At 36.2% G+C, this 25,524-nt stretch overlaps 1 protein-coding gene across 2 annotated transcripts in view; it reads left to right on the top strand.

The window, feature by feature from the left end:
* The window catches only part of LOC145673420 (peroxisomal leader peptide-processing protease), a 645,832-nt gene that overhangs the window by 565,608 nt on the left and 54,700 nt on the right, over positions 1–25,524 (top strand). For both annotated transcript variants that reach the window (XM_081743110.1, XM_081743109.1), the window contains 2 exons: positions 18,467–18,588; positions 22,794–22,953. In XM_081743110.1, the coding sequence (XP_081599236.1) occupies positions 18,467–18,588; positions 22,794–22,953 (282 nt within the window). The remainder of the gene's footprint in view (positions 1–18,466; positions 18,589–22,793; positions 22,954–25,524) is intronic.

The raw sequence follows: 25,524 nt of genomic DNA, 5'->3' as shown, positions 1-25,524 counted from the left end.
ACTCACGCTTATGGGCACGCTATTCATGCGGTCAGTACAAAATAAATGCAAAAAGAGCCTGAGATGTTTCAGTGTGAACTTAGTATCGTCTTGCATTGACTCGTGTGGCGAACATGGGCCAAAAATCGTAGGCCCTCATCAAACAATTCTACCCGACCTCTTCCGAACGAAAAGGTTCGAAGCTTGCTTGTTGCCAAAATTCGTTTTGTGTTTAGAGGTTGTTGATTCCACACTTTCAGTTCTTTTGTCCCTTGACTTTGCTCTTTTTTGTTACTTCTGCTGAAGGGATCCAAAATCAACCGCGTGTCCATCCTCAGTTTAGACATGCATCTTCTTGATGTCTTTTGCGCTATTTTTCTCCTTGTGTTTTCGTGTTGTTGTGCGAAAATGAATAAAGTACGCATGTTAGTATTACGCGCGTTTCCAATAGATGAACCCTCAGAACTTTTCCACTTTTAAACACTCCTTCCCGGAAAATGACTTAACAGTTGTATCCTGTTCCTATCCGATGCTGAACAGAGAAAAGCTCAAATCCGAACTACCGGCCGCATAGAGCAATGATATTCTTTGCGCAATTAATAATAAAAGTGATTTATTACTATTTCTGCGTGACAATGACTTAACATACATTTTCTGAGGTGTCAAAACTGGTAGACATAGTGTTGTTGCCCTATGGTCATACTTAATGTGTTAGTATGATAAGTTTTTCTGACTGCAATTTCAGTTTTTTAAAGTAATTCACTTAATAATAACAATAGCAATACATCAGTAGTAGTAGTAGTAGTAGTAATAGTAGTAGTAACCATAAAGGATTTGTCTTGAGGCTTGGCTCACCCTACCATTTATTCCACGAGCCGCCACTGCCAGATCCTATTCAGAGAAAGTAAACAAGTTAACAAAACCTTCACTCTTCTGAACTGGGGCCTAGAGAATTCTTTAAAGAAGTGGGTGTTTGTAATGTACTAGTGGAGCAGAATATTTATTTTTAGATATTTAACTAAAAGGAATAATCTACCCTCTGCCCCTCACTTTTAGTGAGTTTTTGCCTATTATTTAATTAATTGTGACGTTTCAAAAAAAAAAAAAGAAAGTTTCTAATTATGAATATACTGTAGATTTTTATAGGGTGTCCAGTGGGAGCCTTAAGCATACGCCAAGAAAACAACACTGAATAAAGTATTAGGGTATCTTTCAGGGCAAATAATAGATTATTTTTCAACTCGACGGCATCTCGTAAAAAAACACTGGTGGAATCTGCTAGCAGCATGTTTTCAGCAACTTTAGTACTAATGCAGTAGTGGTTGTCATGTGACAGACACGAAGCGCATTCACAACGAATACGCGACAAAACGTACTAGCGACAAAACGTACCACCGACAAAACGTACCACTTACCCTGAGGGCTGCTTGTGAAGGGTTTTCTAAAATCACTTTAAATAATGGCAAGCGACAAAACGTACCACTTGCCTGGAGGGCTACTTGCGAAGAGTCTTCCAATCAGCCATCAAATAATGTCAGGCGACAAAACGTACCACTTGATAGGACGGTATATAAGTATATATATATCGGCCAAAATAAGAAGGGGCCAGGGTAAGTTGAACAGATTAGTGCTGAGAAAAGTACCGATGCAAGACCAAGACTACGACTAAGGCTAAGACTAAGACCATGCCTGCAAGATTCTCACAACACCAAGACCATACCTGCAAGATTCTCGCTAGACCAAGACCAGCAAGAATTTTGCATATGCAATATTTGAATATTTGCTGATTTCCATCACACTTTATCCAGGCTTTGGACCAGGGACGCATAGGCATTATTAGAAGGGCGCGGGCGCTTTCTCCCACAAGGGCTACCAGCATCTCAATGTCACAAATCAAGTTGCACAGTTTCCTTTCTACAGTAAGTCAATAGTATTAACAATTGACAATTAAAACCTGATATTCTTTCATCAGTATATTATTCTAAATTGTTCAAAATATTATATGAAGTTCAAGGAGAACGTATACTATATTACAAAATTAGCAGATGTTTTAGTGTACTAGTTTTTGATGCTACTGTATCTATCACTTTTGCATTCGAAATATTTTTTAACAAATCTTTTTCAATAGACATCAACATAAATGTTTTCAAATGTTCCTGAGACATGGTACTCGTTAGCCTATTTTTAATGTATTTCAGTTTATTTCAGTTTTGAAAAATTTCTTTCACATGTTACCTGAGTTACGGACAAGTCAATAAAAATTTGTATGCTGGAAACCTGGATAAATATTACTGCAAAATTTACAATTCTGCAAAATTAAAAAGCAGCACATTGGACAATTTTGCAACACGTTTTGCATTCGCTTTCCTTGTAAACAAATGTATTTTCTCCTAATTCTGTATCACTTGCACCATCAGCACAGTCATTTTTTCTCGGTTGTGCTCGTCATCAAAACTGACTTTCAAGGATATCCACGTCCTTCAAAAGTCCAAGAGAATACATTTATAGTATCCTTGGAAATTCTTAACTGAAGTTTTTCAGAAAATATGTAAGTTTATCGAAAGGCACGTCTGGAAGTTCTGTTACTTTACTTGGTTGAAGTGTCTAGGGTCCAAATAATCCATAAAGTTAATTGCTTCTTGAATCTTGAAGAAATACTCAAAACTACCATGTCCAATATTGTGTTGAATGCTTCGATGCAGTACCTGGTCATTGGATAGAAGCAGCTTCATCTTCATATTCACAGGAAAATCTTTGTCCATCTCTGAAGGCGAATTGTCGACAGGTCAATAGAAAAAAGTCACGTTCTAAGTTTTCAAATTTGTTATTGGCCCATTCTGCAAGGCTTAATGCTGCATTCTTAACGGATTCAAAGTCATCTCTCTACTCTTTCACTTGGAACAGAGTAGTCTGCACCATCCGATAGGACTACACTAGCAGCACCCTCTATTTGGAGATAGTTTGACAGAGAGATCGTCACTTGAAATATCTTAAGGAACATTCGTGCTGTCCGAGTTGTTTTGAACTTGAGAAGATCTTTTATATATCCTTTCGCTTTACACCTAGCTTTTGGTTTGATATTTTCTGTAGAAGCAATTTTCTTAATTATTAGGGTCAACTCTATATACAAAGCATTTTCTGGGTTCGAAAAATGACAAAACTTTTTCTGAAAAACAGTGTGTTTTCTACCATCTTGTTTCCGCAATAACTGTAAGACGCCTTTAACATTTGATCTTCCAAATGTCCATTCGCTGATAAGACTCAAGCATAAATATCGCACAGTCATTCAGCAGAACAATGACACAGAATCCATGCACATTTTTGTCAGATCACATATGACATGATTGATTATATGAGCGTAACACCACACGTGTAACTGAGTTTCTTAGTGGTTAAGCGGTTAGCGTATGCGCCTTTGTCGTGGGAGACCTGGGTTCGATTCCTGGCGGGAGCTCACGTGCTTCGGATTTCCCGTAAATCAGTATGTCTCGTCTCATATAGCCTCGCTGCTAAAAGGGCCGTTAAACTCAAAATTAACTGAATCACAAGTGTAACTGATCATAGGTGAATTGAAAAAAAAATCAAATATTGTCCTTACATGTTACTTGAGCCATTGGTTGGATTTCCAATACACTTCTTAATATCAAGGTTCAACTTCTGCAGAATTTCCAGCAGTAAGCCGCAAGGACACTGGCCTGTGGTAGATATGCATTTTACAATGACAACAATACTTTGTTTAACAACCATTTTAACAACATACCGTAAAATAACAGAGCACTGGCCTGAAACTAGTATATCTTGAGTAGTGTCTAACAGAACAGAAAATATTGAAACTTGAGAGACTTCTTTCGAAATATCTTCTCTGATAAGTGTGTTGATAGCATTCAAAACATAATTCACCGTGTTTAGTAAAAGTTATACGACCACTATCCTGCTTACTTCCTCGTATATGACTCTTCTCGGTGACCTTATCTAAATTACTTTTAAGCGGAAGATCAAATTTGCTTAAGAAAGGAACAATATCCAAAAAGTTTCCATGATCTATAGCTGTGTCTTTCAGTTTATAGGCTGCTACATTTCCTCTGTAAATGAGCCCTCTTTTACCAATGAGTTTCTGCACTTTGACAACTCGATACATTACCTGTCTGTTCTTCTTAACCTTATACTGCCGTTGTTTTACCTGTTCATGAGGAAGTAGTTTCTTAACATTATGCTCTCTGTTGTTAGATATGTAAGCACCCACACTGGTCTAATGTATTTTGGAAGACTCGTGTTCTCTTACTCGCTGATAAACGTGTTTAATGTTAGGTTTGTCAAGTACAGAACCTTTAAGAGAAGTTTGTTCGATCTGGAGAATAATCCGTGAACAGGCTGAAAAAAAATGCTTGAAGTGGTACGTTTTGTCGCGGATTAAATATCCGAAATATTTTTATTAGTCCAAGACAGGTTGTAATTTATATAAGTGGTACGTTTTGTCGTGGAATAAATACCAGAAATGCTTTAATTAATCCATGACAGGTTGTCATTTATGACAGGTCGTCAAAAGTGGTACGTTTTGTCGCGAAAATTCAAGTGGTACGTTTTGTCGCTGGTACGTTTTGTCGGGACACCATTCACAACTCGCAATGAGCTATATTGGTCTACATAAACGGAAAATGCATTCAACAGGCATCTAGAAATACAAATTAATTTCAGATCATCAAGACGACAAAATCTTTAGTATGCAATTTCATCATATTTTGCTTCACTTTCGAAATAGTATAGGCAAATAACTCTACATTGTTGGATTCACTGGGAAGCAGTGATGCCAACCTGAAACAATATGAAATCCCATTTCGAGAGGCAAGAAATCCCATTTTACGTGTGAATTTCCTACGTTATATTAATTAAAACTATGCTATAATATTAAAAATTAAATTTCTCTGTTTTAGTCACTTTTTACAATATCTAAATGAATAAGCCGTAAATTTCGATCTTCTCGAAAAATCCCATACATGCTGCTTATTATCTCTTTCCGAGAAAATAAGGTCAAAAACTCCCACGATATGGGATTTTCCCCACAGGTTGGCATCACTGCTGGGAAGGTGGAGAGGACTTAAACTAGTAGGACGTAAATTAGGAGAGTACCAGATTTATTTATATTTATCAGGCTATTGTTACCACAATTTTAAAGGAGTTTGGTTTCCTAAAACTCAATTATAGCCTATGTGTTACGAACCTGTTCCGTTTCGTTACAGTTTATTTTTATAAAAGTCGTGATTTCAATTCTTTATTTATTTTCTTCATTTCTGAAAGCTTATGTTCACTTAGTCATGTTAATTTATCGCATTGCTCAATTAGTAATATCCATTTCAGTTTCGTGCAAATGTAGTCGAATGTCACATCTAAAAGATGTAAATAACCCTTGACATTTTATGTAATTAATTACACAATTCATTTATTTCATTTCATTGTTTTAATGAATACAACTGTTCAAAAGTTTAATCTATATATATAAAAGAGAACGCACAAAATCCTTTGTCCGCTCATCACGCTAATACGGCTGAACCGATTTCTTTCATTTTTGGGGGGTTGTTAGGATTTGGACCCTAGATGGTTTTTATCATATCACTTTAATTTTCAATTACCAGTGTCTTGAGATAATTGACCAATCAGGTGTCAATACGTACAAAAAATCCTTTGTCCGCTCATCACGCTAATACGGCTGAACCGATTTCTTTCATTTTTGGGGGGTTGTTAGGATGTGGACCCTAGATGATTTTTATCATATCACTTTAATTTTCAATTACCAGTGTCTTGAGATAATTGATCATTCAGGTGTCCATACGTAGAAATCCTTTGTTATTAGTTCATCATAGGTATAAAAATAAACGTATTTATATGCAACCCGCATGACCCTGTGACTCGGCGGGTTAACATAACTAACAGGCGCTATAAATCACTTGAAAGCGAAAAAGTAAAAATTATCTAAGTAACAAAGTTTATTGCGTTCCGGGGTGACCGCAGCGAAGCGGGGTGAACGCTGCTAGTAAGTTAATACACAAAGTTAAAAATAGCTGTTTGGTGCAGGGGTAAAAGTGACGAGGAACGCGGGTGGGCGTCGATCCCCCACTTCCAAAAAGTATCTATTTCCTAAAAAAAAAAAAAAAAAAAATACAATGAGCAAAGACAGGCACAGGGGACAGCGTGACGTCAAGCGTCCCCCTACCTTTCCAGATCCACTTTTACCCCTGGCGCAGTAGAATAATGCTATTATCAGTTAAGACTGGTAATGTAAAGGGCGCACTGTACTCTTCACATTCTTTTATTTTTATAGAGCATTAACTGTATTATTTATTGTTCAGAATTCTGGTATAAAGAAGAATAAATAAAACCGTTTATGTTTGATGTCCTTTTGCAAGTGCGCCTGCATTTATATATATATATAAACTTTTATTTACTAGTGATGTTTCGGAAAGCGCACCGCCACATGTCCCAATGGGTAAGCCCATGCCTGTTGCTGGCTATACCTGTTTAGAGGGAGGCAGAGTCAGTCAGTCTTGAGATGGATTAATGTTTTTTATGTGCATGAGAGAATGGTTTAAAGAAATAATTAACGTAAAGCGTGCTTTAAAAAAGTAGTTTAACACGTTGGAATTTCCCGTTTTGAGCCTTAGATAAAAATTTTCGTACTCCTACCACTAATCAGAATTTCCCATTTTGCGAGAAATTTGCTACTAACTGACAACACTGCTTCTAATTAATATTGCGAAAGTCTGGTGCACCATATAAACTCTTGGCTATGTAATAAATCTTTCGTTTCTTGCTCCTGCGGTCTGATGAGAAATTCGAACGAGTCGAGGAAAGATAGGAATTCAACACCCGTCAGAGATCATGTGCTACTTTGAAATCTTCTCGTCTACGAATAACTGTCAAAAAATTCATAATATTCTGTTACATTAAATAAGGTAATCACGAAAGTTCTGTCGCTTTTTGTGGAGGTCTGTGTTCAGTTGGCCCTCAGATTGTTAGTTGAATGAGAGTTGAGATAAGGCAAAGGTCAGTTGTTGTTGTGGGTATATCCAACATACTACCTGGTTGTTGCACTTTAATTACACCGTGAACTCGCGTAAGGACAGAGTGAACATAGACCTCCACAGAGTGTCATAAGGACATGATGCTGTACAAGTTCAAACTGGGGTCAAACGCCGCTGCAGCGGGGCAGAAGAGGGTGTCGTGACTACGCGGACAGTGCAGCCATGGTTTTACAAGTTTAAGGACGGTGACAAAACACTCGAAGACTCACCACGTGCCGGAAGACCAACACATGTATAGATTTCTACCAACACATGTACAAAATGAAGATCTTCAGGCAGCAATTGAGGCGAATAGTGGCCAGACATGTGAGGAACTGGGACTGCAGGTCAGTGTGAGTGGAGAAACCATTCGGTAGCGTCTCCTTCAACTTCGGAAGCACTACAAGTTGGGTCGATGGGTCCCAAATGATTTCACTCCAGGCCAGAAGGCAACGCGAGCAGACACCTGTGTTTCTTTGCTGTCTCGTCTGAGGAAGGAGCCGTTTCTGGACAGAGTGTTGACATGTGATGAGAAGTGGGTCCTGTACGAAGCTCCACGATCCTTCGTCATTGGTTAGCATCCTATGAACCGGTTCTAAAACAGCCGAAACCAGCACTGCACCAGAAGAAGGTCTTCCTATGTGTTTGGTGGACTGCTCGCGGCATCATGCATAAGGAATTGCTACCAGCTGGTCAGAGCATCAATGCAAGTGATTACCGTCAGCACTTCTGAATCGCAAAGGGGTCCTCCTGTTACAGGACAACGCTAAGCCCCACGTGGCTAGGATGACCCGGAACACCATTTTTCTCCTTGGATAGGAAACACTATTGCATCCGCCATACTCCCCGGACATTCTATTTCTTGGACACCTGTTCCATTCCTTTTACAATCACCTTAGGGGACACCAGTTCAAATCCTTAGTAGAGTTGCAAAGTGCACTTGATACCTTCTTCGTTTCACGGCCCACTAAGTTCTACCATGATGGAATCGAATCGAACGTTGGCAGAATACCGTCAATGCTGATGGGGACTATTTTTGATCTTCCAGGTACGTCTTAAGTGACATATCGATGTTCGAAGGTAATGGGTGAAAAAGCGACAGAACTTTCTTGGTTACCTTTATAATTAAGTATTTCAGCATGAATATAATTGATATAAACCTGAAAATGATTGATAATAACAATCATTATTTGAGGACTGCACTCATCTTTTTACGGTCTTACGGTCGATCGTAATTTGAGCACGATATGGTAAATCTTGGTTAGTGATTCATTGTAATGTTACAAAGTACCGGTAACTTTTTGATTAATTCAGCGTCTCATTCAGTAGGAAGGCTATATCAAACGTGGACCTGTGTCAGGCATGTTAAATTTGCGGCTTTTTAATCACTTTTCTGTGGCTCTCGGTTCACTCTGAGAAAATAACACTACTATGTAAATAGCTCTTCAGTTATAAAAGAAAACGAGCCTCTAGTGAGATTCAGGTAAATAGACATCCATCTGAAAACCGCTAGTGCGAGCAGTATGTCTCCAGACTGTCGGAAAAGAAACATTGAGGGAAAAGATGTGAGGCATTCATCTATTACATTGATTTCCTTACGTTTCTTCTATTTTGACTGTAACATGGTCTAATTTTTTCTCCTGTTATTGTTATAACTTTCTATATGAAAAGAAATAAGTTATGTCCAATACTGAATTCTGATTTTTTTTTTCCTAGGAGAAAGCGTTTCTAATATGTTAGATGTTAAATTATTGTTATAGCATTATAACATAGGCTTTTATGAAAAGAGTATGAAATACATTTTCTCAATGATGTACACGGTGAGCTCAAGGGGGTAAAGCTTCTCTGAGATTTACCTGAATTCAATAGATCTATCGATCACTAGTATTGGGCGAGCAGTGGCGAAGCAATCTAATATACTGTTACGCTTTTGGAAATTACGAACACAATATATCGCTGTATTTCAACAGATTAAAGATGTTATTTTATTCTTTCTTACATATTGCTCTTTATAGTCGTCAAATTTTCTGCACTTATCTTGAGTAATTATCATACGATATAATTGAGCATAAATAAATAAATAAAAATTATTATTCTCGAAAAGCGTTGTTTTATTGAAAAAAAAAACACTCGCGTAATATTCGTGAAAATTTCAGAAAATATAAAGAAAATATAAAATATATATCTTCGGTGGAGTTCCATGCTTTTTTGTTGTAATACAAATCACTCATAAAAGTAGTACACGTTAAAAGTTAATAACTTTCAAAATAGTATAGATAATTGCTGAGTGTTTTAAAAGTCATGATCAGGGGAAATCCATAACTTTCAGTATGAAATCACTGCTATATTTATAGCTGAGAAATTGGGATAACACATTGAACATAATTGAAGTGTTCTTTATATTTAGCTGCTCATGCAGTAGTAACCATTTGAGTGAAACGTACACAGACGTTTGTTTGAAATTCGTTCCTTTCAATTGATACAATTAATCAGGTCTTGATACGGACAAAGAAATAAAGAAAATAAGCTGTAAGGAAACATATTAGTCTGTACATCCGTTTCCGGTTTGGTTTTTGAGAGCTCTTCAAGGAACATTTAGTACTCATCGTTGCCAGACTCAAGTATCACGTTTGGGAGTTTTCAAATAACTTGAAAAGACCATCAGAAGCAATGACGCTGGAACAAGGATTTCGCTTGATTTCTTACAACGTCTCTTCTTCTTCTTGGAATTCCAATACAAATTATTATCAAATCACGAACGAATGGAACACTACTAGATCGTTTAAATGCAACCACTTAGGTTGTATGTAAAAGAGTGAAACAGTAGATCTATTAAAACACTCATTAACAAATGAAGTTAAGATGTTGATATATTGTATTTTGTTCTACTTTACAAAGAAAATTAAGGGCTGTAACAATGTTCTTTTATTAATAAGCGATAGGAAGAGCAAAACTACAGGTTAGAACTATCAGTTAGCGGTGTAACACTCAACATTTCTGGAAATTTGATATCAACAAAACTGCTAAAACGGTTTTCCACAAATGCTAAGAAGTGATATTAGCTTTATTTTAGTATCTGTCTATCAATCATGTATATCAATCAGTGAAGTTCGATATTTCTAGACGAATTATTAGCCACAAGTTCAGTTAGTGTAGTGCAAAGGAAAGTAGAATTCGAAGATAAAACTTATGCTAAATTTTTACCATGTGAATGGAAGATGTATTTGTATGCTTTGTAGAAATCTGCTGAGCTTTTATTGGTTCTTCCAGAAAGGTTTCGACCCCTACAGAAAGTGTATTTTTTCGTTTATTCTGTTAATGAAAGTAAACTTGGTGCGAAAGCCTTGAGATATTTGAACGCATGTCGGTGGTTTGCATTTGGTCTTAAATTGTAGGTCCACGTCTTATAGCTTCGTGCTTAAGGGGGGCGCGGTGGCTCAGTGGTAGAGCGTTCACCTCTGGTGCTTGGGGTCCCGGGTTCGATCCCAGCCCCCGCGAGGTGGACTTTGTGGTGGACAAACACCGTGCTCGTGGGTTTTCTCGGGGTTCTCCCGTTTCCTCCCACTTTCTTCATTCCACCATTTCACTCATCTCTCATCAACACCGTCTCCTCTAGCCTAACCGGCATAACCGTGGGACGTAAAACTTAAAGATTTCATTTCATTTTAGCTTCGTGCTGAAAGGAACCTTAAATTGCAACCCAACCAACAAATTATACGCTGAACTTTGCAGAGCTGATCATATTTCTGTTAGTTTTGACACGTTCGAATTTTTTATTTTCTGACCTGAGTGCAGTTGTAACAACTAAATGTTAAGCTACCGTTTCTGTTATGATCAGTGTTCGAAGTGGAAAAAACAAAAACAGAGGTGGTATGTTTCATTACGATTTTGACTCGACATACCAGCTATCTAAATTTTGAAATATAGTGAGGGTATGTTGTCTAAAAGATTGCATTTCTATTTACATAATGACTCAAAACCACTTGAGAGCTTCTCTTTAGTTACGGGAGGGGGGAGCATGGAGAGACTTTGATCCCTTGCCGACAACTTTCTAAAAAATATCCCTTTATGTTGTTGTATAGAAAATTATACACGAAAGTGCTTAAAAACCGAGTTTTGAAATTAACAATTTCCTGCGGGAAAGTTCCCGGACCCCCCACTCGACTGAGGGGTATTCCAAACCCCCGGAAGAATCGCCCCACAGCAGACAACCCCTACTTTCGCTCATGTTCAAATACAACATTTATACGAAATGAGACAAGAAGACACACATACATACGAAAGAAACAATTCAATATAGCATATCAAAATATAAACTAGATGAACTTCTTTGAAGATACCTCATTTTAAAAGCAAAAGGTAGGGAAAACATAACAAAAATGTCGGTGTTGTCAACTTAGAAATTATTTCTACATAAATTCTTTTTACGTACAAAGCTATTCGTCAATTACTGTGTATAAAACTGGATTTATTAAAGGTATTTAGCATCTACTCTCCCGTGACGGTATGTCTTGGTCACTGAAAAACCAGAGGCGGTATGGCATACCACCGCATACCGTCTCACTTCGACCGCGGGTTACGGTGATTACTATTATATTATTAATTATAACCAGTGGCGGCGATTGGACGTTAAAAGTGGGGGGGGGGGCAAGACATGATCTGAATATTTGTATATCAATGTCAGTTTACCTGGTTGATGCTAACACTATGTTTGACGAAAAGTTGTATAACTAATAGGATACTATCTTTTTCAGTTAAAATAGCGTATATTGTATTTCATATTTTATTAAGTAAATTGACAAGAGCAACGGAAGTAGGTACTAGCAACGTGTAAAAAGTGTAAGATTTGTTTTGATTTCCTGCTCATGAACATCTTAAAATTCTGTTGGAAAATAGTGGGATCAGATTATTTAATAACAAATTTGCAAAACAAATAAATAGAAAGGATAATATTAATCATAATAATGAATAATGAGGTTTGTTTTGCAAAAGTTACATTGAAACCGAGGATTAATGAAAACATATTTTTAATTCCACACATGCTATTAAATGTATGTTATTACTCTTAGAAAGACAGTAAATATTGTGAGCAATGCTATGACATCTAAAAAAATACACCTTTTGCAGCTTCCGGAAACATGTTCGTTGTCATTAGGTGTAGTTTTTGGAACACATCTAAACTCAACAATACTTAGAATCACTCCACACTTCAGTTATACAAAATAATTCTGAAACCTAGAATTATGTTGAATTCACTAAATTTAATTGCATATACACTAGTGCATCCCTAAACACATCACTTCACTCGTATATTACATTGTAAAACAATGGGAAAAGTAGAAATTGTTCCTTATTACTTTTTTTTTTTTTTAACCAATATTCCTTGCTATTGGAAAAAAGAAAATTCATATTAGGAACTGTCAATTTTTATGCAATTAAAGAATAACTTATGAAAGACTTTTTTTCGAAGTGTTATCTTAATTAGTTTCAAAGCGACTGACTAACATTGTACGAAGAAATGAAAGTACGCTGGAATTATTGCACTCCAATAGGTTAAATTTTGAACCATTTTACGTGGCAATTAAAACATTCTGAAGCTTTCTTAACACCATCAGAAGAGAAATAACCAATACATCTCACGCAACGGCAAATATATGGTATCATTCTCTTCTATGAACCAATAATATATATACACAATAACTTTACATTTCCAAATGAAACTAATACATCAATGGGTCCTTCAAAAAAGTGGGGAGGCAACTGCCCCCCTTTGCCCCCCTAATCGCCGCTCATGATTATAACATTTGAGTTTTGAATGTTGTCAAATCAGTAAGATATAATACAGAAAAGAATAAAAATCAACAATTTGGCGAGAAGAAAAGGGTATAGAGTATTTGAGCCTCCAAAAGAGTATAACTTTCTTTAAGAGGATACATCTGGTCATCCTAATCATGGCTGCCCGAAAGCGAAGAGCAAGGGGGTCACTTATATCCCCTGTATATTCGAAAGGTATTCAGTTTTGGGAAATACATGTCAAAACATATTAATTTGCTCTCACATAGGGTTTACTATAGTACCTAATATATTTATATAAAATGCCATAGTACTACAGTTTATTTACTATGGTAAGGATAATTGTTGTTTTATAATTATGTATCATGTAACCTCTTGCATCACTGTGCTTGTGTGTTGATCTTTCTCTGACTTTCCTTCGATAAAACTCTTCCGTCGTCCCTGATCCTAATATTAGAAAGTACTGTATGCTCTAATTGTTTTGTAAACCAATGTCCTATTTGTCACATTTCTTTATGATATAACGAAATGCATATTTTTATGATTACAAGTAAACTTGTGTGTTCAGTGGAAACACCATAATTTACAAAGTAAGGATATTTTATTAAGAATGGGATTTTTGTATCGTAGGAAGGAAATGTCATCATTTACAGAGTAAGGATATTTTAATTTAAATGTATTTTTTAATATTGTGGGAAGGAAACTTTATCATTTACAAAGGAAATTTTAATTAAAAATGGGGATTTTTTGTGTCGTAGGTAGGAATCTTCATCATTTACGAACTGAGGAAATTTTAATGATTTCTTTTTTGTGCCGTAAGAAGGAAAATGTATCATTTACAGAGTAAGGAAATTTTAATTAAAAATGACAATTTTTTATGTCGTAAGGAGAAAACTTTATCATTTACAGAGTAAGGAAATGTTAATTTACAATGGAATTTTTGTGTCGTAGGAAGGAAATCTATCTCAGAAAATCTGCGAACTCTGAATGGAATCTGTCCGCAATTTATATTGGTGTAGTTCCTTTTCTTTGCTTCGCAGAGTTTATTACCATAATATATGATTTTTTGTAATCTCGCAATATACATTTATAGATGCTAAATTGAATTGTCTCAGTACGAGTAAATCACTATCTTATTTCTTGTCATCGTTTGTTATTCTGTCATTCATTAAACCAAAACATGTTTAAACAGGTTTTGCCGTTGCACATGAATCATGTGCAACAAAGGCTTGTTTGTAATTCCCATTAGCTTCCTGCACTTCTTTGACCCACTCTATTTATTTTTAATAACAGCCTGCAGAAGATGGCTGAGTTACTGCCTCGGAAGCTCCCTTTAATGCGGGTAGTCATTTACTTGTTAATTGTTCTAATAGCAGCAGGTGCCATTAGGAGGGCATTGGTCTGTCCGAATGGTGATAGATGTACACTTTAGAGTTTTGCGTTAAATATTTTATAACAGATTTACTTGTATTGGTTCGAAGTCACGCTTCATTGGTATTTTTCATTTCCTTTAATCTTGAGATCGAAGTTTGGTGTAATTATCGGCACAAATCTATCTTGAAAATTGCGGGCGGGGCGGGTAGACAATTATCATTTTTTTTTTTTTTAATGCGATGTTGAGAATATTTATGAAGTTGAAAAACAATTCTGTAAAGAATCAGAGGACAGCATTGTCTTCCAAGAATGGGAAGCGGGCAGATTTGAGGGTTATTCTAGGGCGGGGTAGGGGGGAGATGAGACTCATATTACGGTAAAATAGGTAGATGAATCTGATTTCTGGGGTGAATCTGTTGTATATTATACAACAAAGGACATCAAGTTCATCTCATATTCCTTTGTGGCAGTCGGATACAAATAATCACATTTCTCCCCCCCAAAACACATTCCAAATCGGATTATTGGGGGAGGACCGGACAATCCTCCCAGTTCGAAGATTGGAGGACACATTGCCCTCACACCCGGGGTTTCCGTCAGTGGGTATAATAATACAGTAATAATAACTAAAATTTATACTCAATTAAGTACATCTGTAATGACCAAATGACTGCACGCGAGCATGTTTTATCCCTCCTCGAAAATGTGATTTTTGATTCTCCATGCATAACAGTGTCGCTAACCATCGTAAAATATCTGAAACAAGACTTGACTTTCACTTATGAAAATATTTTCTTTAACCTTTTGATTACCAACCCATCTGTAAGTTAGTCATTGGTATTATCTGTCAAACAATTATATGCGTTTTCAGCGAGATAGTATCTTACCTCTTGCTGCTATGAAAATAAAATGCTACACTTTACCCTATATTATTTCGCCAGTAGCTTCTTATTTGCTGATCAGTTAAAACAGTATTCCTGCTCATCGTAGTGAAAAATAGATTTGTTTTTTCGTGCATTGTACGAAAAACACAAAGATTGAACGCAATAAAAACGAAACAAAGAAAAATACAAAGCGATGTAAAGTGCTTTGACTCTTTCGACAATCACTCAATGTATCGCTTTTCATGTAAGCAGTTCTTGATGGTGTAATAGGTAACAACGTGGACTCAAGTTCATGAAATCCTCAGGTCGTTTCTCGCTGCAGACATGTGTTTTATTTTCTTTACAACAATATAAGCTTTTTAATTATCCAGTCATACGAGAAAAGGAAATTGTATAGAAACACAACATTTCACTTTGGTATTCACATTATTGCGAAGAAATATAATCATTTCTTGCAGTTCAAACCGTGGACAATAAGGTAGTGAATAACGCTTTCCTCTCTTTTGATTCAAAATTTGATCAGGGGCCACATTTTTGAACGGCACCTAAATCGAGTTTTCGTATTTTCTACGGAATAAGCACATCATACTGAGTTAAGTGATAGTTTGGGTTTGTATGTAGTAGTTCTCCAGATATAAGGCGTCCAAGAAAATTATTGATCGAAATATATTGGATCTTTTGATTTAAAAAAAGATTGTAAATTGATCAAGTGATTGTACGAACACAATACATTTGCTAACGTTTAAAGATGCGCAAGTCATTACATAATATATTTAAGTTATAAGTATTGTTATATTACATCCTTCATTTACTTTTCGTGATGAAAATGAATTCTGATAACTTCGAGATAAAATAAAAAAGAAAATCAGGGCATATATTTTCTACATATATTTACCAAATGGGACGAGAAAAGGGTTCCGAGAATTGATGAGAGTAGGGTTGCCAACTGGAAAAAAAATACTGGCTCTCCTTCAAAATTCTCTATGATATAGGCCTAAGTGTGAGGAGGAGGAGGAAATGTAAGGTCCAATCAATGTTTAGATTACTGAAACAAAGGACCATTAGTGTACTCGTAGCCACGTAGGTACTGGAAAGAATTGCAGGCGCAGGGTCGACTTGAACAGACAAAACAATGGTTGAGACTCCTTTCAGGAATGATTTTTTTAAAGGGAAGTTAGGGACGTGAAACTAAACAATGCAACAAACATTGTACTAACAAAATGGTTGTTATTTGCCAACAATCGATGGACAATTTAAATTTATCGCTATATTTATGCTGCACAATTATGACAAATTATACACTTCTGTCTCTATTGTTGAAAGCAATATTTCACAATAAAATCTAATTATCAAATTTCTTGTTAAATAAACTTAAAAAGAAACTGCCATAAATTAAAAAAAAATATCGCTTAATGTATAATACAACGGAAATTTGTATATCTAAATACACTGTTGAAGAATTTCGATGTTTGGTTTTTATTCAGGATTACAATTTCAAAATACCAGTCATAAAGGGACTGGTACGAAGTTTGTACCGGTCACCGGCCTTAATCAAAATAACGCAATATTCTGGCCAGGCCGGTGAAATACTGGCCAGTTGGCAACCCTAGATGCGAGACAAGAAGGAATTCGTCGAGAATGAAGACTATACGAGAATTTAACAAAAATTGGGGCCGCAGTGGCTGTTGTAGAGCGTTCATCTCTGGTGCATGGGGCCCTTGGTTCGATCCCAGCTCGCGCCAAGTGAACTTTGTGGTTTTCTTGGGGTTCTCCCATTTCCTCTCACTTTCTTCATTCCACCATTTCGTTCATTTCTAATCATCACCGTGTCCTTTAGCTTAGCTGGTATAAACGTGGGACGTAAACTTAGATTTAATTTTATTTTTTCAACAAAAATTATCATTTATCATTTATTTACAAGACGAGACGAGAAAACCTTTGTTTTAGTCTCATCTTGTGTGCGGTCAACGAATCTTCAGTTATTTTAAAGTAATTTCGCAGTATTGCTTGGATGGAATTAAAGTAAATATACGGTTATCGTGTTATGATATTTACGAAGCTAATCTCTAAATATTTTGTATTAAATAATGATAACAAATCATCATCATCATCATCATCAAAAGAATACTTTAATTGAACAAGTGAGTTTTGTTTCCCAGCGTGAAACTTCGGTAGACTTCCAAACTATGCGAATTCAATACTCAAACTTTAAGTATTACATCCATAACTACGAGTTACCAAGGGCACCCATGTTGTGGTTTCCATGGGCGTAAGTATAAGCGACATTTCAAGTAGTCTCAAACTTTGCGGTAACTATTCTAAAAAAAAATCTATTTGGTTTTCGATCTTCCGAAGTACAATTTTCTGTAGAGCGGGGTGAGTGCCCCACCTTGCCCCCCCCCCCTGATGGGCGCCTTTGCTAGTCACAATAGAAGAATCAAATCAATGATAGAATCTATTTTTCGGACGCTGAATTCATTGAAATGTCATTACCCGCTACCTCTTACTGCTTTTAATCTATGGAGATTAACATTAAAACCGGACGTGGTAATTGATGTTTTTCACTTCCGGTTGCAATAGAGGCACAAAAACAGAGATTAAAGATATTCTTGATACTGAATCCATATAAGAAAAAGAAAACTGCTTTCCGCTATTTCCGTTTTATCCTTTATGCAATCAGTGTTTAATCGAAAAACCGTAGATTTTCACCACTTCCAATTTCAACATATGTATAAAAGTCTATACAAGACTCATACTGTGTCAAAAGTTTTTCTATGTCCCTTATCGTTTTCCCTGTATGAAAATCAGTTTTGAAACCGGAAGTACTAATAAATTTCAATCATTTCCGGTTTTAGTAGGGCGTTACAGGTGATGATGATATATTCTCTTGAAATACTGAATGATTGCAAAACACCTTTTGTCACTATCTATTACCATTTTTTGTTATTAAATATATGGCAATCAATATTAAAATCGAAACAGTTGCTTTCTACCATTTTTGGTTTGAATAGACGATATGGGAGCTATTCCTGGTCCTGGAACGGTAGATCGATTCCAAGAAATAACTTCACCATATCTCTTACCGTTTTTGCTCTGATACCTGCCATCAGACAGACGGACGGACTTTGTAGTTCTGTCACACTTCCAACTTATGCATAACATAGTTCGGAAGTCTAATAAACCACTGATAGTTGTTTTTATGCTGTTGATGAGTTTTGCAACTTTGACTGTAGAACATTTACTTATACAAATCCAATATCATTTATGTGATATAAGGATCCAATAAAATTGAATTAGATCGAATAACCTACTACCAAATAATTTTTATTGCTGTAATGTAATGTATGTAGCTTATATAATAAGGTTCTCTTTCTTTTACAGAGAAAATTGACAGCGCTGTAGTGCTGGTGGAGTGCGGAGGCTGGGGAACGGGAGTGGTCATTGATAGTCGTTCTGGATATATCCTCACCTGTTCTCACGTGGTACGATTAGCAGAGCCAGGGGTAAGTATTTCCCACCTTCTTCCTTTCCTTCTTCTTTGGTACTACAGCCCGTCATTGACCCTGGCCTCTTTGACATAGTTCTTTCATTCTTGTCTGTTTTGGGTATGTTTTTTTTATCCTTAACCCGCATCTTTCAAAGATCTTCCTCTAGTACTTGTGTCACTTCTTTCCTTTTTTGGTTTCCTTGTCCTTTGAATACTTTAGTATTCTTTTCTAGGTTATCTAAAAGTGAGGTTATGCCATTAAACCAGGCGTCGGAGTCTGGACTTCTAGCTCCCGACAGTCTCGTCAAGAAGAAATAGTTTTAACTCGGCTGCGTGTTGGGCACAGTCATTTAACGCATGCATATCTTTTACTTGGAGATGCAGTTCCAGAATTTGTTTTTTGTGGAGACCTTTCATCTATTCATCATCATTTTGTCGACTCTTCGCTCTTGCTCGGCATCGACAACATTACCACCTTCCAGTAGACCTGGACTTGCTCCTTGAGGATGACATTTGTTTCGTTTCTGGACTACTCTTTTTGATATATTTAGGTTTTGCATGCACTTTAATTTTAGCTCGTGTATGGACGTTTTTTCATGTATTTTAACTAACTTATTCCTTGTTTTATTATTGTTGATTTTGTCTGGACTGTTTTTTTTTTTTTTTTAATGTACAAGTTATGTCTCCGGAAGGGTACAAAAGAACCTAACTGTCGACGTACTCAGTTACCACCTTAATCTACTCTATTCTATTCTGTAGTCAATATGTCCATGAATGTAAGTATATGCATAAATGAATGCAAGAAGAGTTCATATGAAAATGATGTAAATAATACAAAAAAATCAAAACATAATAATTATTATAAATATATATCAACAAATTGAAATGAAATGAAATCTTTGAGTTTTACGTCCCACGGTTATGCCGGTTAGGCTAAAGGAGACGGTGATGATGAGTAATGAATGAAAATGGTGGAATGAAGAAAGTGGGAGAAAACGGGAGAACACCGAGAAAACCCACGCACACGGGTCAACAAATTGAAAGAAAATATTAAATTTAACTCTTTATCAAGATCGATTACATGTTTATTATGTAGAAAGTGAACAATTATGAGCATTATGTTCCTATTACCTCCAATCTCAGTAATAAATTCCTATTACTCTAATCTCAAAGTGTCTCACGAGATACTTTGGGGTTGGTTTTCCATATAAGTTTTAATGTATTCAATATGTAATATTCTAATGTTCTTCCTCCTGCTGCTTTCTGCACCTGTTACAATAAAAATGTTCAGCTAATACAATAATTGACGAAGACAATATCACACTGCCTAAAATATATTTTCGCAGCAGCATCGCTGACCAAACACCTCCGATGCTTACGACCCTTCTGACCCCTAAGCTATCGCTAACCTCAGTATATATACACACATCTTTGATACATTTTCTATATTACCGTATACAAGGAGGTAGGAACGCTTTCAAAGTTTTAACTTGATATCCAATAGGAAAACATCCATTAGGAAGGCCTAGGCACAGTTGGGAAGACAATGTTAAGATGGATCTCGCAGAAATAGGAGTGCAAAGTAGAAACTAGAAGGACAGAAGTCAATGGAGAGCTTTTGTGAACACAGTATTGAACCTCCGGGTTCCATAGACCATAGAGTTAGTTAATAATAATAAGTATTGCCATCTACATAACGGATCCGATCTTCACCAAACTTGGCATGAAGGAAAAGAGTAACTTGTTTGGTACACATATGAAACATTTTCTAGTAGAACGTTCGGTTTCCCAACTAAGGTCCGTCATATTGGAAATTAGACTTAATCAAACTTTAAAAAAAGTAAATAGTTAATTACAATTTAGAACAAAAATTAAACGTTGTGTTTGCATAGGGGAAAACATATGAAATAAAGCTGTTAAACTTTAATTTGAGGTTAAAAAGTAAGTAAATGCGGTGTGAACTTAAGACAAAACTTTGATAAAAATCAAGGAAGAATTATTTATTCTGAATCGAGGTTCATTACCAATTTATTCATATACTTAAGTACGAAAGATACTATTGTGAATACTTGAAAATGAATGAAGGAATGAACAAAACGTTCGGAGAAGATATCTTCTTGCGAAACTATGGTAAGTACAACCAGTCCGGGATTTGTATTGCGCACGAGACGAGACGAAACGAGAAATAATTTGTTTCGTCTCGTACTGGTTCTTTAAAAAATTCTTTCCCGTCTCATTTCGATTTTCGAAAAGTTTTTTTTCTCGGCTCGACTCGTTTTGTTAAGAATTATGTCTTTCGTTAAATTTATGCTCTATTTTTTAATTTCTCTTAGAAGTTATCAGAATTCTTCCGCGTAAGTATACAGAAGGTGGGTCGCTGTATATCCGACAATTTTCGATTCGGTACTGCCACCTGGCGTATCATGCTGAAGCTATGGTATAGCTGGCTAGAGCAGTGTTGTGTCTGACCTTGTAGGTACGTGAGTGTTATCAAATGCCGTCGAAAATCCACCAGTATTAGGAGGGTTACGTAAGTACACATTGTGAAAATGTCGGAAGAATGAGCTAACACTCGGGATGACGACTGCGAAAGCTATGGCCCGTTACACACAACATTCTCCCCTTGCGAAACATTCACGCACGGAAACCACCAGGATAAGGGATGCAAACAAAGTGACACCCGTAGTGGTAAGGGGGATCCATTGATTGGCGTCCCAAGAAAGTCCCCCGACGCAACGTGATATGGACCACAGATTCCATTTCGCACCGTCAACTGTGAACCAAACAATTCCCAAGCACCTCAGGTTGAAGTGTGTGCGGAAGACTCGTGTACACCACCTGCTACCGTGTCACATTGCCGAATTGCAGGAAACTGTATGAAAAGTACCTGGTGAGTTCCAAATGGAAGAAGGTTGTTAAAATGGATGAATTATATGTCCATTTCACTGCTGGTAGTTACATTCGGGGGATCACATACCGTAACATTGACGGTAAGGGGCGCAGCAACTTTGTTCGTCAGTGCATGGAGAGTCTCCCTCTTGGCCTTATGGATGTTAAGTAATTCGGATATGAGGGTAAACTGATGATATGCAAGGTGGACAAAAACGCGAAGGTGAGTGCAAGATACTTCCAAGAATCCATTCTGATACCTATTTATCGGAGAGACATCCCCCAGTTGTATTGCAGTTGTATGGAATAAATGCGAACTGGTAATGATTCGTATGAAAAAGGCTTCGTATCATACCGCCAGAACATCAGTACGTTTTTTTTTTTTGTGTTTTTTTTATCAGGAAATGGCAGAGAAATTAGGAATTCATGAAATTCCGTTTGAAGGCATTCTTGTGAAAAACTCAGATGCCAGTCGAATGGATTTTTGCGCCTTTGATTATTGAAATGACGTCTTCAATATCGCCGTCAGAACAGAATGGAACAGAATTACCATGCTTGTCCTGCGCCTGATCTTGCTGCAACTGAGATGCCGTGTGATACATCACAATGCTGAGGTCCAACAGAACATGATCGGTGGTGGTGGCGCTGTATGTGTGAGTACCCGTCAAAATGGTCGGATATAAAGCGAACAACCTTCTGTATTGCGTAATGACTTCTGTATTTTCAAAAGTTTGATAAATGCTCTTCATTGCATACCGGTACGTAAAATCGCTTTACGAATTTATAGTTTTTATTCTATAAATCGTCTTACGTGAATTTTATGTTGCTCACGAGATTCAAGAAATGTTCAGTCTTGTCCCAAAAACGAAAAAGATTTCTCGTCTCGTCTCAATTTAATGCACTTCTCGTCTCGTTTGCAACAAACATTATCCAGAATATAATTAGCAGCCTGGTTGTTAAGAGAATGACATCTTGCATTGACTGTTGTTTTTGTAGTTTCAAACAAAGTCAATGTATATTTCACTGTCAGTCCACTTTGTTTTGGGGTATTTTCCGTATGCTACGTCAGTATAAACACTTTTGCTAATGCTCTTTATGATTGCAAAATGGTAAAAGCAGAGATTCTGTTGTCTTATTTTCTATCAATACCTAATATAGACATGTAAGCATAAAATTTACCGTTAAAACTTTGCTTATTATTCTAAAACACAAAAATTCCAAGTATTTTGTCGTTCTGTGGTACGTATATATTATTTTAAATCGTTTGGTTGAAACATATTTCCAACGTTTGGACATTAATTACTCCTTCGTGTTTATGTCTTTTTTATTCAGGAATCTGGGAGAGTGACTGTTTATAGACAATCCAAAAAGTTTCCAGCAGAGGTTGTATACAGAACACCAACAAACGTTGCTTTCGACATTGCCGTTCTGAGAATTAAACCTAGTTCTCTTCTACAGGAATTACGTCTTTCACAGGAGCCTCCGATCAAGGGTAAAATAATAGATCACAAGTTTTATTTCCTTTTAGGAATCAAATGCACAATCAACACTAAAAACAGCATAGGGGTATATTACTTTTCTTTTGTAAGAAGTAATAATAATAATAATAATAATAATAATAATAATAATAATAATAATAATAATAATAATAATAATAATAATAATAATAATAATAATAATAATAATAATATGGTACTGTGATGATTTGCTTTTGGGGAATAGTACAACGATATACAGGGCAAATCAAAATGATGACCCGATTTCAGAAATGTATTGTGTGAAATCTAATAAACATATCATATTGTAAGACATGCGCTTTCGAAGTTTAGTTTCCACGCAGTGTTTCCATTTTCTACCGCTGAGTCAGCAGCGAGCATGAAATGAATTGTTGCTATTAACGGCAGCATGCTACAAAAATATTTTGACAGGAAATAGACTATCGGCTTGATGTGTGTCGTGTTACGCGAGGTGCTCGCATAGAACACTTGCGATATGTTTGAAGAAAACTGTGACAGTTTACCTTTCTTAGCAGGTGTCTCACAATAACATATGTTTATTTGATTTCACAGAAAAAAAATCTGAAATCGTGTCCATTATTTTGAATTGTTCTGTTCATTGTTTTTAAATTTAGAATTATCGAAGATTTAGAACCCTTAGCTGATTTCTGACATTATTCTTAAAGGTTATTGCTTCTTATCTTAAATGTTGTAACTGTTTTGACTTTGTTCTTATATATTATACAGTGTGGCCCAAAAGTAGGTATACAGTCCCGTATTCATCGGCTCATGGCATTTTATATCATTTACTTATTGTTATCTATACAAGTATTGACTTAGTTTCTTCCTTATCTGTTCTTAATTTATTTTCACTTATACCTTAAGCTCGGAACAAACCAAAGCAAATAAATTCATTATCTTAATAAATTAAAATGTCATATTTGATCGATACTGGTCTGTATACCTACTTTTGGGCCACCCTGTATATTTAGTGTCATAGTGCACACCCATTGTACAAAGTGGTATTTATTAGACCTCATGTTACGTAAGCGTATTGTTTATTAGTAGGATCAAGCTAATGCGCCTTACAAGATTGTAATGTTAGTCCGTCCGTTACTCCACGCGATACCTATTGAACGAAAGCGAATATTTGAACTCCGTAGTTCATTAATGGAGTCAATCCGTAAAAATTTTAAAGGGTAACAGCGACTTTAAAGCTGGTTATCCATATCCCATACGCGAAAGTATGTGCTTAGATATTTTTGACCATAAATGGTAAAATATTTTTGTGGTTAACCTCGAAAGCTTTTTTAAGTCAATAGATTTTTCGTTAAACCTCAAACAGTATTAATGATGTTATAACCTCCAGATGCTTGGAGTATGTGAAGGGTATAAAACCTAGAACATTATAGTTTAAACTAGAGATGCAAAAATACCGGCTTACTTTCTTGGGATGGAGATTTCTTTCATTAAAAAAAAAAAAAAAAACTTTTTCGACATTTTATGATTTTCTTACTCAAGTAATTTTTTTTCACTGTGGTGCATTCTACAATTTGCAGACATGTCTTACAATATTCACTACTTATGAGTCCTATATTCAGTCCAACACTGGCTATCTTTATTGGTTTTCGAACTGGTGTTTCATCAGTAGTCTACAGATAGTACATTATGCAACCAAACATATCAGAAAGGTCGTGCTGGTTGCCTAACCACCCTGACAAGTTCCTGAAATTTGTACATCATGCCATGCGTGTTGTACGGGTTCCCTAAATTCAAACTGCCAGGAAAGTAACATGGCAAGAAATAATACAAAACCGTCTTTGTATTGATATTAAATTTCCCCTACATCTCGTTTTCCGTTCGGAAACATTTTATTCTTAGGTTTGGATTTAGATTAGAACATATTAGGTTGTTTAAAAAGTTTTGAGCCTTTATAGGTCAAAATTGAGAATAATTTTATTTTGATTATTTTAACTTGGTCATAAAAGTATTTTGGTCGATGACCTACCATTTTTACGGCAATACCATAATCCCGTTGCTATAGAAATTCTGCGACTTCTGATCAATAAACTGTGACACCTAGTTTTCAAAGATCTATTCTGAAACTAAGTTAACACCATTCAGGGAACTCTGTCGAGACCGAACAGATGATAGTCTGATGGTACTAGGCCCGGACTATACGGTGGGTGCATTAAGACCACCAAGCCAAGTTCTTTCAATTTCTGACAGGTCGTTAAAAATATTTGTCCTCAATCTGTCAGCTTGGTTAGCTACGTACTTCAGTGAGGAAGGGCCAGATTCTATTCCTATAAAATCCTTGTTAGTCTCCTAGTGGAAACTAGGAGCTCATATGATATAGATTCCACCTTAAGCTGTAGGTTCACGTCTCATATAACCTAGCCTTAGTTCTAAAACGGACGTTAAATTCCAATTTAACAAACTACTCGATAGACCACAGAATTTTAGAAAATTGACACATTTTTAACTTTAAGCTTTTAGTTTAGTTTGTCAATTTAGATTCTTTTTGAGCTATAAGCCTAGTTTGGGTTTTTCACATATTTTCCCAA

The sequence above is a fragment of the Thermobia domestica genome, chromosome 16, assembly GCF_964235325.1.
Source record: "Thermobia domestica chromosome 16, izTheDome1.hap1.1, whole genome shotgun sequence".
In the NCBI taxonomy this organism is placed as follows: Eukaryota; Metazoa; Arthropoda; class Insecta; order Zygentoma; family Lepismatidae; genus Thermobia; species Thermobia domestica.
The sequence above is the reverse complement of the archived record's forward strand: the minus strand, read 5'-3'. Positions and strand labels throughout refer to the sequence as shown.